The sequence below is a fragment of the Triticum urartu genome, chromosome 2, assembly GCF_003073215.2.
Source record: "Triticum urartu cultivar G1812 chromosome 2, Tu2.1, whole genome shotgun sequence".
Lineage (NCBI taxonomy): Eukaryota > Viridiplantae > Streptophyta > Magnoliopsida > Poales > Poaceae > Triticum > Triticum urartu.
The window spans coordinates 90,422,055-90,435,665 of record NC_053023.1 but is presented as its reverse complement, the minus strand read 5'-3'; the positions used below and the strand labels follow the sequence as shown (position 1 = coordinate 90,435,665).

The window sequence follows — 13,611 nt, the reverse complement described above, 5'->3', positions numbered from 1 at the left end:
CCCCCCCCGAAAGTAAAATTTCTTGCATGGCTTGCCATCCAAGACAGGTTATGGACATCCGTTCGCTTGGCCAAGCGAGGGTGGCCAAACAGTGGCCCGTGCACCTTCTGTAGGCGTGAGCAAGAGACCATCGAGCACATTTTCTTTCAATGTAGATACACCTTGAGAGTTTGGGAAATGGTCAGAGCTTGGCTTCAACTCATTGATTTGGATACTTCAGGTTGGGCGGCTTACAGGAGCATCCATGAGTGGTGGTATGAATCGGCTTCCGCCCACAGTGCTCACAAAAAAGTGATGCCGTCTATCTTCATGCTCGTTTCGAAAGCAATTTGGGATGAGAGGAACGCACGGGTTTTTCGAGGCCGCTCCACTCCAACGTTTACCACCCTCCAAGCAATCAAGCACGAGGCGACGCTATGGGTCCTGGCAGGGGCAAAACATTTGGGTCCTCTGATGCCCGGAGAGTAACGGCTTGTATTTTCTTTTCGGCCTTTGGCCGGTGCCTGAAAACCTTGTTAAACCTCCTTCTTATTTAATGAATGGGGCAAACTTTTTTGCCTCCGTTTCAAAAAAAAGATCCTAATGGTGTGGCGACGCGTGACGCCCTGCCGGTTACGGTACATGAGCTTTCTTTACATCGCACCAGCCAACGTAGCACTTGGTGTCGACCACCAGCGGAGGAAAAACGCAACTCAAGCCATCGACGTTTTCTTGTACGTTGTATACTTCCTATTTCCCTGTTCTGATTTCTACATAGGGGAGTGCCCTCAGTGATAGGTATTAGAAGGGGTAGCGTGCTTTCCTGCACCGAAAAAACCATGGCATTGATCATCCTTAATGTTTGAATACATCGAGAGTTATAATGCTATCTTAGGAACATATCCATATGTAGTTTAAGAAGTGTAATACATATATGAGCGGTTGCAATTTGCAAGGTCTAGTCTTCTCAAACAAAAGTTGAATTAATAAACAAGAGAAAAAAAACAGCAAACAATTATTTATATGAACTACATCGATGGTAACAATAATAAGAAAACAATGACTATATATTGTAAAATTTCAAATCCATAACACTGCAGCCCATACTTTATGTTACTGGCCTATTGACAGGCCAAGACTTTCACCAAGGCTGGCTTCTTACTTTCTTCAACTTGGAATGCGGAAATTTCATACTCCCTCCGACCACTAAAGTGGCGACAGGTAATATGGATCAGAGGGAGTATCAATGAACATTTTTTTAATGAACTTGAAGTGAACAATACAGAAGCAACAATTTTCTCTAGAAAAGCAATGCAAGTATTTAGCATAATAATAATTTTAATACTACGATTCTTCAAAAATCAAAACCATGCATGCTGATGCCGCACACCATTATCCAAAGAAAAAATGTAAGTGTATAACTTATATTTATGATAAGTGTATAACTTATATTTATAGAACTACATGCCGCATACACGGTCCAAGTGTGCCATACTTGGTTCAGTTTTGATGCTTTCATAAAGGAAAGACCACCAAAAAGCAAGAAATAGTGAGATAACATAAAACCAGTGGACCACAATTCACTCATCTTACAAAGCAAAGAGCTCAAAAACGACAAATCCATTTAGCATGGATCAAGCACGATATGGACACAACATTCAAGTGCATAATACCTAAGAATCCAAAGGTCAACAAAAATTAAGATAAAGTAATCTTGAAGGCAATTTTTCAAGATAATACCTTAGCATCACCGCATATAGAAAGGACCCTTTGTGGTGAAAATGCTCGCATCAATTTCCACAAAAGAAAACAGGTTAGTCAAAATACATATCAACATCGGTAGGTGGGCGAGCTCTCACTTTGCACAAGCATCTCCAACATCATGAAAATAGAAACCGTCTTACGATTGCATGACAAAATCTAACGGAAAGACAAAACAAAGATTGGAAAGGAGAGGAAAATTAAAGGAGAGAAGGTCCGTTGTGCGAGTGTTCAAAACACTCTATGCCAACTAACTATGCATAGAGACAGATTGGCCCAGAGATTGTATATCATTCATCTATGCATAACAATGAAACTTCATTCACACCGTAGATAATACCAAGATGCATGAAAATGAATGTAGACTATTGAATTCATGCTTAAGCCAATTCATCCAAAAGTCCAAACTCGTGGAGAGAAGCGGGTAATATATTTCAACACTCTCCCTCACATCTAGCCTATTTTAGTCCTTAGACGTGGGATCGGTGTAGGCCGCAAAATCTTTTTTTAGTGCTACGTTGGTAGGGTCTTGAAATCAAAATCTCTTGACTTGGATACCATATTAAATTCATGCTCCAGTCAATCCATCCAAAAGTCTGAACTGGTGGAGAGAGGAGAGCAATATATTTCAACATAGGCGAATGAGTTTCGGGGTAGAAAATTGACAGGTCCATGGAAAAAACTATGTAATTTGATTATTTGACAAAGAGAAACAATATTGTAGGAAAAAAACAAGTTATCCGAACATATAAATAGAAGTATAAGCCTTTCATGATCATTATCGAACCGGCAACTAACACTCAACATTAATCCATTACATAATCAATTATTTTTGTTTATGTTTTTCAGAAGTTATAATTTAAAAATAACTATTCATTGGAACCTCACTGAGTGTTCTTTTCACTTGGGGTCGTCTTTTAACTTTCACGTCCGTTTTTCACTTCCATTCCATTTCTTTGTTTTTTTAATCTTTATCAAATTTCGAGAATTATACAAGGCTATGACCACTTAGATGGAACATCATAAGAAGGAAATCATCGGGACATCAGAATATTGTTTGCATTCCTTGCGTGTATTTCCTGGTCGATTGAGCACACCTGATGAACCCGCGAATCACCTTTAAAAAAACACGTACCTTCAACTCTGAATATGCAAAGAAACTTAAAAAATATAGATGTAAAGAAATTGAGCACCTACTTCCCATACATTGTCTTGAATCTAGCTAGTTCAACTCGTTTTGTGAGTATACCCTAGTGTCCACAATAGCTTCCTCCTTCACAGCATGTAAAAACTAAAAACTCAGCATACACTATCTCTACCCTTTTAAAGTTCCACACGGTTTGTACCCCCCTTTTATAAGCTCCACATGACCAACTTTGCCTGCACACACGGAGCTTTTCAAACATTGCAGAATCTTATGGACAAAAATAAATGAACGTACCCAATGTTGAAAGCTCCCACACAAGGGGTATGGGGAAGGGGTTTCTCTAGACAACCTTCCCTTGCATAACAATTCTGCAAGGAGACTGGTTTGAAACCAGGACCTATAGAATTACATGGACAAAAATAAGTAGCAAAATTCACATCAAGGAAAAACAAATAACATACTTATTAACTTTTCTTTGAAATGACACACATGAAGCCTACATCCTTGCATCGGCCCGGTTCGTTTCAGCTTTGATTGAATCCGAATCACCTACAGATTTGCTTCAGTGTCAAATTTGTTTCGCAAGATATAAGGCCATGTTTGTTTCACTTTGATTGCAGTCGAATCATCTTTGGATTTGCTTCAGTGGCCAATCTGATTTGCAGAATCAGCTTCGCCACCAAAGTACACTTTAAAGTGCTTCAGCAAATTACGCTGACAATGTCCCAAATCGAGATTCAGCTTCACTGGCGAAGCTGATTTGAGATAACTGTTTGTTTCCGATTCCACATTCAGTTTCACTGGCAAAGCTGATTCAAAATAGCTATTTGTTTCATATTCCAGATTCAGCTTCGATGGCAAAGCTGAATCTGGTTTTTGAAGCTTAAACAAAGAGGTCCAAAATTTCTGGTCTTCATATGGTTTTCCAGGAATAACTTGCATGTTAGATGACACACCAAAAATCTTATTAGAAATGTTGCTTGCACATTTGATGAAGAGGAGGTCATTAAAGAGATTACATATTTTCTCAATTACATGACAGTAGTCTAATAGCCAAGGACACACCTCAGATTGATCTGTGAGTTTTCTAATGGCATGGATGATTTGCTATGCCATATTGTCAAGCATTTGAAATAATAATAAAATGTGTAAGATAAATAAGGCATGCCTAAAATTAAATTGAAACGAGCTAGGACAGGCCACTCATTTATAGGAAACAATACCGTTGCACATAGTGCATAAAATGTATTTTATACGTGATCAACTATGTAGTAGTTAGTGCATAAAAAACATAAAACATAAAATGAAGTATGACAACACCATTTAATATAATTTAATTATACATGATCAACTATGTAGTAGGAGTCACATAAAACTATTTTTTGCGAGAAAACTTTCGATCTATTCATCAACTGTTAAGGTAGTACATAGAACACTAGAAGTAGAATTTACATCCAGGTTCGTAGACCATCTAGCGATGACTACAAGCACTAAAGCGAGCCGAAGGCGCGCCGCTGTCATCGCCTCTCCCTTGTTGGAGTCGGGCAAACATCGTTGTAGTAAACAGTCGGAGAGTCGTCGTGCTAAGGCCCCATAGGATCAGCGCATCAGAATAACAACCACCGTCGATGAAGAGAATTGTAGATCGGGAGGATCCAACATGCAGACACACAGACGTGGACGAACGAAGATCGGATCCACCGAAGACGGATGCCGACCGGATCCCACGGGATCCGTTGGAGACAAATCTCCACACGCCTTCCAACGATACTTGAAACATCACCGGGACGGGGGTTAGGCATAGAGAACCTTATTTCATCTTCAAGAAGCCGCCGCCGCATCGTCTTCTTGACCATAGCAGAAACCCTAATAAAACGCAGGAAAGCACCTAAAAACGGAGCCCTCCCGCAGGCAAAGGCCGGGATCCACCACACCTCCACGGTTCAAGGGCCATAGGAGACGAGGCGGACCGGCGGCGAGAGGCAGGGAAACCCTAGATGAGTTCGCACGAGGGATGGAGCGGCTTCATTTGGCTTTGCCGTCACCTAAAACTATTTAACCAACTCTAGAGAACACTGCAAGGCGTACTTGAATCTAGCATACCAACCTATAAAAAATACTGCCTCTATACACATATACTCCCTCTGTCCGAAAATACTTGTCATCAAAATGGATAAAAAAGGATTTGATGGCAAGTATTTCCGGACGGAGGGAGTATAAGACATTAGTGATATAAAGCGTCTTATATATGTTTACAAAGGGAGTAGTGCGTAAGAAAGCAGAGGATACTGATCCATATTTGAATTTAATTAATATAGGGACAAATGAAAACTGAAGGGTGTGGCTTGCCCCATGTTAATATAATAATCAGAGAGGTTACTTCTGCCTGTTAAAACAAACAATGGTTTGTTGCTAAAACCAAGCATTAGCGCAGATTGAGAGAACTACTTATTTTTTTTAACAAAACCAGATAGTATCACATCATCAAAGCAAGTGCAGTTTTGCAAAGCACTTCTTATAACAACCAGATAGTGAACCACAACTACAACTAGCATCGATCGCGCAGAACCCTCTAATATAAGACCCACCCCCTAATCAAATCAGACACAACAAAAAAAAAACCCAGCCATTTCCCCCCTCGGTTCACGCTCCTCTTGGCCGCCTCCCACCTAGGGTTAGCTCAGCCGCCGCCGCGTCCAACCCCGCCGCCGGCCAGCCCGTCCGCCCCGAGCGCGCCCCGCCCCCCCTCCCCCACCCCATTGTCCTCTCCGTCCCTCCCGTCCGTCGGTCCGCTCCGAATCATCCGCCGCCGGCTGCATCAACCCCGTCCTGCCGGCCGACGGCTCCCTCCGACGACATACTCGCCAAGGAGCCGACGACGAGCAGCTCCTCCTTAGCTCGTCAATCACCTCGGCTAGGAGCTCCGGTCGACCTGCATCTTGGACGGACAGGCAGCACCTCCGAACAGGTACAACTTTTTTTAGACGAGTTCTACATCATGTAAGATTCCATTGCACGTTAGCGAAAAAATGTCATGCAATAAGGATCAATATGTTAATCTAGAGTAGTACTCCCTCTAGATGGTGCATAAGTTCTCAAGAGCAGCGACATTGCTTAAAACACATCCAGGACTGAATGTGCACCTTGTAGAAACTCACAGCTTCCTTACAACATTCACTATGCATGATGACATTCATAGTACAGTGTATATGCGATTACTGATTAGAGACCATATCATCTCCTAACCAGTTATTCTGTTGCAGCAATTTACTGATTATGGACCATACTATGCAATCATTTCCTTCTGTTGTTGTTATGATTATGTTACAACGCACATTACATATCTCATACGTTTTATGGTTATGTGATTTTTCAGTAGTTCCATCACCACACAACCACCATGGAGGGGCAGCAGCAGGGGCAACAGCAGGGCCAGCAGCAGGGGCAACAGGAAGGCCAGCAGCTGGAGGGGCAACAGGAGGGCCAGCAGCAGGAGTGGCGCCAACAATGGGAAGAGTGGTGGTTGCTGTGGCAGGGGCATTGGCAAGTGCAGTGGCTGGAGTGGCAGAGTCAATGGCAAGAGTGGTGGCAGCAGTTGCAGCTGCCGTTGCAGCAGCAGTGGGAGAACTGGCTGTTGCACTGGCATCAACACTTTGAGCAGTGGCAGAACCTGTGGTACGAGCAATGGCAGCAATGGGAGCAGCGGTGCCAGGCGCAACAACATCAACAATGGTGGGAGTGGCCGCAGGACCAGTGGCAACAACAATTGCAGCACGAATGGCAACAGTGGCAGCAGCATGGGGAATGGCAGTGGCGGCTGTGGCTACAACAGGTTCAGTGGCAGCAGCAGGAGGTGCAGGGGCAGGGGCAGCAGCAACAGGGGCAGGGGCAGCAGCAACAGGGGCAGGGGCAGGAGCCGTGGGAGCTACGTCTGCAGTTTCAACAATGGCAGCCTCATTGGCGGCAGCAGTGGCACATGTGGCATCAAGACTGGCAGCAGCAGTGGCGTCAATGGCAACAGGGCCAACAGCAATGGCGGGAGCAGCGACAATGGCAGTGGCGGCAGTGGCAGAAGGATGAGCGGTGGCAGGAGCAGGAGCGGTGGCTGCGCCACCGGCTAACCATCAATATGCATTTGATACCTGTGTCCTATGCTTTGAGTTTCAAGCCACTCACCACTTCTCTTGTATTCGAAGACAAAGAGGGCGCTAAAATCCCTATGCTCGAGAATACAACCTTCGGCAATTTAGTTGCCGACGGCTTTGTTAATGAGATAATTGCGGCACATCGTCGGAACCTGAGCTGGGCTGGTGATTTCTGCGAGGATGATTTATTTGTATCTGAGGGCGAGCATTTTGTTACCATTGCTAAAGAACCAACGAAGTCAGCAACAGATGATAACCAGTTTCTGGATTTAATTCAGATAACAAATTGGTTTGCTGATAAGTATACTGAGAATCAAATGGTGCCGTCTTATTTTGAAGAGTTTGTTGACAGAGTATATAAAATACCAAGTTGGCAAAATCAATGTGATCGATCAGCAAGCTTATGGGTGCTTAGTAACCACCCTTTCTTTATGGGAGAAGAAAAATGGAGGTTATTTGTAGAGGAATACTATAAATGGTACACTCAAGTTAATGTGGTATCGCGGGATGAGATTCTTAAGAAAGCTAATTGTGATATATGTCTGAATTGGCATTTGGCTACAGTGCGCGATAACAGTCTTCTGCAAATGGTGTACTGGAATGGAAGAGAGAACTTGTGTCCATCATCTTACTTTACTAAAGGCTGCAAAGTTCCTCGGCGGACGGCTAGCGATGCTGAAATATTCCGGTTCACCCAAGAAGATGGGTATTTAGCAGTTTTCCAGCGGACGTTTTATGTTCACGGGCTACATATTCTTGGGGTGCATTGAAACTTCATTACAATTGTGGAATCCTAGTGCTTATCCTGACATGTGTTTGTTTTCTGCAGGCTCGTTGGTCATTGAGAGAACTGGCACTTTATATTGCATATATTTTCAAACATTTTCTGCCACGTTTTATTGAAAGGATTTACGCCAACTCTCATGAACATCATCTGTAAGTATTTGTGCTTGTTATGTTATCTGCTAACTTCAGAATTTTATTTAATAATCAATATATATATATAAGCGCAACTTTGCTGAGATCCTTGATACATATGTAAAGCGGAGGTCTGCTTCCCGGAGGCATATTCGAGGAAAACTGTACGAAGTGGCAGCCTAATTTGAGCTAATGTATGGAACATCCATTTTTCATCATACACTATTGTAATTTCCATTTTGTTTTCTTTTAACTCACTCTGAAAAGCATATGGTACTATTCCTATGGTTCCGCTGTTAAGAATGAATGATAAATATGCACACTTCCGTTAATTCAAGGAAGTGTACGAAGCATTAATTTCACTGTATATTTTACAGGATATCCAAGCACCAAAAGACTAGTATGGTAGCAGCGATGATGCTAAGGATGAATGGTAAACGCCCACACTTCCGTTAATTCAGTGAACTGCAGTCTGCACTAACACCAGCCTTTTCAGCCTGACTGAATCTAAGTTCAGTTCAAAATTTTGATCCATCTTACTTCCATATTGTTTTACTGTCCACTGTTTATTTGGGGTACTTCCATTCTGGTGATAGACAGCAGTTTTGGCACGTGATCTCTTTGCTCCTTTCAGTTGAAGGGAGAAGTCCATCTCAGTATCTCTTGCCAAAATTTTCTCTTTCACAGGGAATTATCATCAACTCTAGGATCTTTGCTCAGTGTCGAGCGATGACACCTTGTCATTCTGACAATTTGGTGCTTATGGTAGTCCATAAATAGCAAATTCTTGCAATTTGGGTCTCTGTTCACCGTCAATTTATTAAGTGGTGAACCTTGGTATTCTGACAATTTGGTACTTGTGATATTCCATAAATTTTCAATTTATTTTAGTAAAGTTGCACCATAGTCAAGTAGATGTAGAACTAGAAAGACATGCAGTGTGGTTCAAGTAGGCTTTAGGGTCCAGAACTAGAAGATTTCATATTTGGATCCTCAAATCTGTATAAGAAAATCAAGTGAGATACTGAGACCCAATAAGGTTTTGCTGCCTGACATGTCTTTTGTAAGGGCACTATGGATCATGTGAAACAAGCTCTTCGAGAAGCAAATAATGCTTACGTTTGCTGCATTATTGGTCTGCCAATTTTATTCTGAACTCTGAAAAGAAGCAATGTTTCGTTTTCCCCTAAATCTGTGTTTATTTGCTACACTTGTCGGTGCATTTATTGTTTTACCAATCAATCAATTGAAAATTCTGTGCAAATCTGGAGCCGTTGTTCGTGCAACTTTGGGCAGATACTTATCTTTCTTGCAAATTGCACCAGGAGACTTACTGCTGTTTACTGAAAAAGGCTTTCACCCCGCTTTATATATAAAGCAACGATCATCGACTTGCTGCTGTTTGAACAATGCTTCCAGTCTCAGTTGGACGCTCATTGCTGTTTGCCATCCGTCAGCTGCCGGTATCAGGTGGACTGAAGTTCGACGGTAAATGACAGTTCAAAGATGATGGCTGGACTTCCTTTTCGCAATAGAGGTAACATATTTTATCTTGTATGGGTTTACTCGTGCAATTTTTTTTCCTTTAGATCTGTTTGCTATCGATGTTGGAGCGTCATATCAAATACTATTGCCTCATCTCGAGCTCAAGCTCCTTCAAAGTTGTGTTATTTCGTCAAAATGGAACCTTTAGTTAATACTGCTCAAGCAAACCATCTGCTAAGTAGACAAACATTTTTTCCTTCCACTGTCCCAGGAGAGAAGTGTTAGTCCGTGTCGCAATGTTTAGGAAATGAAGAACAGAAGTTTGCCACTTTAATTTTGTTGTTTTTTAAATTACCGCTATGAGTCATATCTAGCAAAGCATGATAATATCTAAATCTGTTTGGTTTGCTTTCTTGACTTGGTAGGATCGTGATATGGTGGTTGAGCCTATGTCAGCCACTGGTTCCACTCAGCCGAGAAGGCCAGGCATAAGGTCTTCACCTTCAGCATCCAGTAAGAGTGTTACGGCTTGCAATTTAGGTAAAATATACTGCACTTTGTCTAGTCATAAGATCCAACAATTTCTTGGACAGCTGAGTTCATACATATGATATCATGTGTAGGTTCTAGTTCCAGATCAGCTGCCCTGCCACCACTAGCACCACAAGCAGACAGGGCTGCAAACCCTTAACGGTTCGATGCACGGACTATACATTTCTCCGTAAATGCCTGTGTAAGGAAGAAGCCACCTTTCTCTTCACTTTATGAATGCGTAATTGTGTAATATTCACTGAAAGGAGCAAATTCATTGGTTCCGTTTGCTCCTACAATTATCTCTCTTTTTAGTCTTCTCCTTATCTATACCTTCATACTGTATCGGAAAATCATCTCTTATAGTTATATATAAATGCCATCACAATGGTTTCTGTCACATAACTTGTGCATGTTGCCCTTGTTCTTACCTTTATCTCTTGCTTGTTGGTACATTGTAGTTGAGCATGACATGCTCAAACTTTTCCATCTCAGGTACTGGTTGTTGCTGGTCTCTGGGGACGCTTCCAATCTTGTCAAAACATCTTGCAGACAGAGCTTGCAAGCTTTTGTTGCTGGGAACAGTCCTCTCGTCAGGATATATTCTTCATACAGTACTTACTATGGGGTAAAATGCCTCCCTGAACCTTGCTTGATCATGTTGTCAGATTCCTAAGGCGTAACTTTGCCCACTCATCTTTCTATTGGTAACTATATGTAGAATTATCTCTGGATTTAGTGTTCCTAGTTTGTTGTGCCACCTATCTCCACTGCGCTGTGGCTAACATTGGCCTTTAGTTATCTCGTTAAGGGGATACTTGGAAGAGCCTTGTCTTTGGGTGTTAGCAAACGATATCATGCTCAGCCTCCTTGAATCAAATGCCGAACTCGCGTTGGGGTTCCTTCTGATAATATTGTGTTATTCTCGTTATCTTGCGCCAGTTTTGTTCAGAATTATGTAGACTTTAGTTTCGTCCAAGTAGCTACATCTTCTGAGTTACACCTAGCTTATCTTGCAGGTGCCAGCGCAACATCATTCCGACATTCAGACATTACGGCTTCCTCCCACACATCAAACACTGTCTCTGCCAATGTAACCATGCGTGCGTCCCTTGCTTCCTGGAGTATTACTGCTGTCTACGGGCCTCAGTCCGATGCGGATAAATTTGCCTCCATCCAAGAGATCAAACAACTAAAGGCCTCCATGCTGCCTTCTTTGGCTGCTGCTGGGGGACTTCAATATCATGTAAAGCTGAGGACTAAAGCAATGCTAGTATCAACAGGAGCTGCTTAACAATTTCTGGGCAGTTCTCAGCGCAATTGAGGTCTCTGAACTCCACACGGTCGATGGTTTACTTGGGTCAGCACCTGTCAGTCGCAAACAAGGACGAAGATTGATCACGTTTTCTGCCCCGCTGACTGGAATCTTATGTTCCCACAATGTCACTTGAGAGGCATCTCCTCCTCTGGCTCCGATCACTGTGCCATGGTGCTCTCTGGCCCATTGCTGCATGGTGATGCCATGTGGATGCTCCACCAGAAACTTGTTCGTCTGGGCAAAGCTTTGTGGGTATGGAGCAGAACAAAGGTGGGCAACATTGCTCTGTTCACTGCGGTGTCCGAGCAGCTTATCCTGGGCCTGGACTATGCCCAAGATCACTGTGACCTCACTATTGCAGAATTAAGTCTGAGGATCTTCCTTCAGAACAAGTTGTTGGACCTTGCTGCAATTCACAGGGTCAGGATCAGGCAGTGTTCTTGGCTGCTATGGGTGCGCCCTGGAGAGGTCAACGCAAAACTTTTCCACATCAAGGCCAATGGTCGCCGATGACGTAATTTCATAATCGCCCAAGGTCATTTCACTTTGCAGAAAGACAAGCAAGCTGAGCTTCTTCGACAACTGCAAGAGATATGGATGTCACAAGGCAAATTCTATGTGCTTTTGGTGATGCTAGTGGTCTTCAGGCCAATCAGGCCAAGAGTGGAATCCTATCATATCCTCTATCTTGTCATCCCCACTATTTATTTATCTTAGCATTCATAATGACATGCCATCATTTTATTCCTTTTAATTTTTAAGCGATTCTTTTGTTGTCCGATTCAATAGCAAGTTATAACACAAGCCTCCAGCCTTTCCCCTTCCGTGCCTTTTCCTATCCCCCACAAAATAATCACATCGCACCCACATCACTATCCTTTCAGTTGCCAATCAATCTCCCTTAAACTCTCACATTGGCTACCCATCTCAACCATAGTCGGCTTGCTTCCATCACTGGACCTGCCTGATGTCGCATCCAATGCTTCTGAGATCCAGCCCACCGTGGAGATGTGGATTTAGTTGGCGGCAAGGTTCCATGGGTGGGAGTCGCTAAGGTACGCTGAATCACTGGGCATTGCAGCCGCCGTTGACTGCCTCCACCGGTTGCATCACAGTGCGCATCGTCGACGTCGTCAACCAATCTGCAACCCTCAACGGCACCACTGTAACACATTGTTGCCGGCGTGAGGAAGTGTGCAAGCACCATTGCAGACCAATGGGTGCCGTCTATTGACGACCGTAGCATCCACGCTGGTGCAGATTGATAGCTGAAGCGGAAACAAAGGCAAGCTTCCGCTTCCCTCAATTATTTGCTGCGCCTCCTCTCCCCACAATTAGCCCGATTTAGGACGTTTCTGTTACTTAATTTCAAATCATGGGACCTTTTGTGCTATTGTTCTTACATCTGATTTCCATTCCTCATTATGGGGAGTAGTATTTGTCACAACTCAATTTTCTGTACTTGAAGATTTTAGTTGCCCTTCAAATTTTTTGATGGCTAATGTTTGGACCATCATGATTTTTTTTCCTTTGCAGGTCTGAATGCCTTCGTGGTACTGCCTGGTAGACGCTACCTCAAACGCTTCTATATGGAATTAGTGGGCGACGAAGTGGAGAAAGGCGAACATCAATGAGCTGCACCTTTTCCTGTTCTCTCCCCCGTATTCTTCCCCTCCATCTGTCTCTTTCTAGGAGGGTGGAGGATGGATTGTTGTTGTGTTATGCTCCAGCAATAGTTGACATTGATTAGGTGTGTTTAGAACTTCAGATACGCTAAATTGTTTGATTACCATGTTCATTATGTCGCTTGGATCTTCCTTTGGCCTCAAAAGTCCTCCCACTATGTTGTGCTAAATACCAGCCCCTATAAAAAGCAGAAAAGTGCTGTCGCTGAAAAAAAATATTTTTTTCTGACCCAAAATAAAACAAGACATGGCAACTCCCATCATACGAACAAACATTAAAAATTGCCATGGCAAATTGAATGTCATGGTATTTTTAATTAAGTTTCCATGTAATGTATGAAAAAAAAATGCCATTTTGAAAAAAATACAAAATAGTTGAAATTAGAAAAATTAACAAGAATATTTTCATGTTATTCCATGGAAAAATAAATTAAAAATTGCCATCGGGACACAAGTATATACCATGCTACATAGTAATTTTTTTTAGAGAATGCCATCATAGCTACTTTATTGAGCGGACACTACTAGGCGACGGTGCGCCGGCTGAAACTTTCGGCAGGTCTACTCCCAGCCCTGTCGTAACCCGCATCTGGAGATGTTGGTTCTAGCAAAATCAAAATGTTAGTTGGGCAAAACAAATCC

General features: G+C 42.8%; 1 protein-coding gene across 7 annotated transcripts; it reads left to right on the top strand.

Moving 5' to 3' along the window:
* Nucleotides 1–5,491: 5,491 nt before the first annotated feature.
* On the top strand, nucleotides 5,492–13,105 carry LOC125536045. 7 transcript variants are annotated; one of them, XM_048699133.1, is made up of 10 exons: nucleotides 5,492–5,855; nucleotides 6,264–7,793; nucleotides 7,862–7,968; nucleotides 8,041–8,144; nucleotides 8,328–8,383; nucleotides 9,276–9,487; nucleotides 9,861–9,975; nucleotides 10,059–10,168; nucleotides 10,462–10,594; nucleotides 10,986–12,063. In XM_048699133.1, the coding sequence occupies exons 2-4, from the start codon at nucleotides 6,288–6,290 to the stop codon at nucleotides 8,072–8,074; spliced, it is 1,647 nt and encodes a 548-aa protein (XP_048555090.1). In that variant the 5' UTR covers nucleotides 5,492–5,855; nucleotides 6,264–6,287; the 3' UTR covers nucleotides 8,075–8,144; nucleotides 8,328–8,383; nucleotides 9,276–9,487; nucleotides 9,861–9,975; nucleotides 10,059–10,168; nucleotides 10,462–10,594; nucleotides 10,986–12,063. The 7 variants fall into 7 exon arrangements, with proteins under 7 accessions (XP_048555090.1, XP_048555089.1, XP_048555091.1 ...); XM_048699132.1 differs by lacking the exon at nucleotides 10,986–12,063 and adding an exon at nucleotides 12,821–13,105 and having other exon boundaries at nucleotides 5,493–5,855; nucleotides 8,077–8,144; XM_048699134.1 differs by having other exon boundaries at nucleotides 5,493–5,855; nucleotides 6,264–7,734; nucleotides 8,077–8,144.
* The last annotated feature ends 506 nt before the right edge of the window (nucleotides 13,106–13,611 follow it).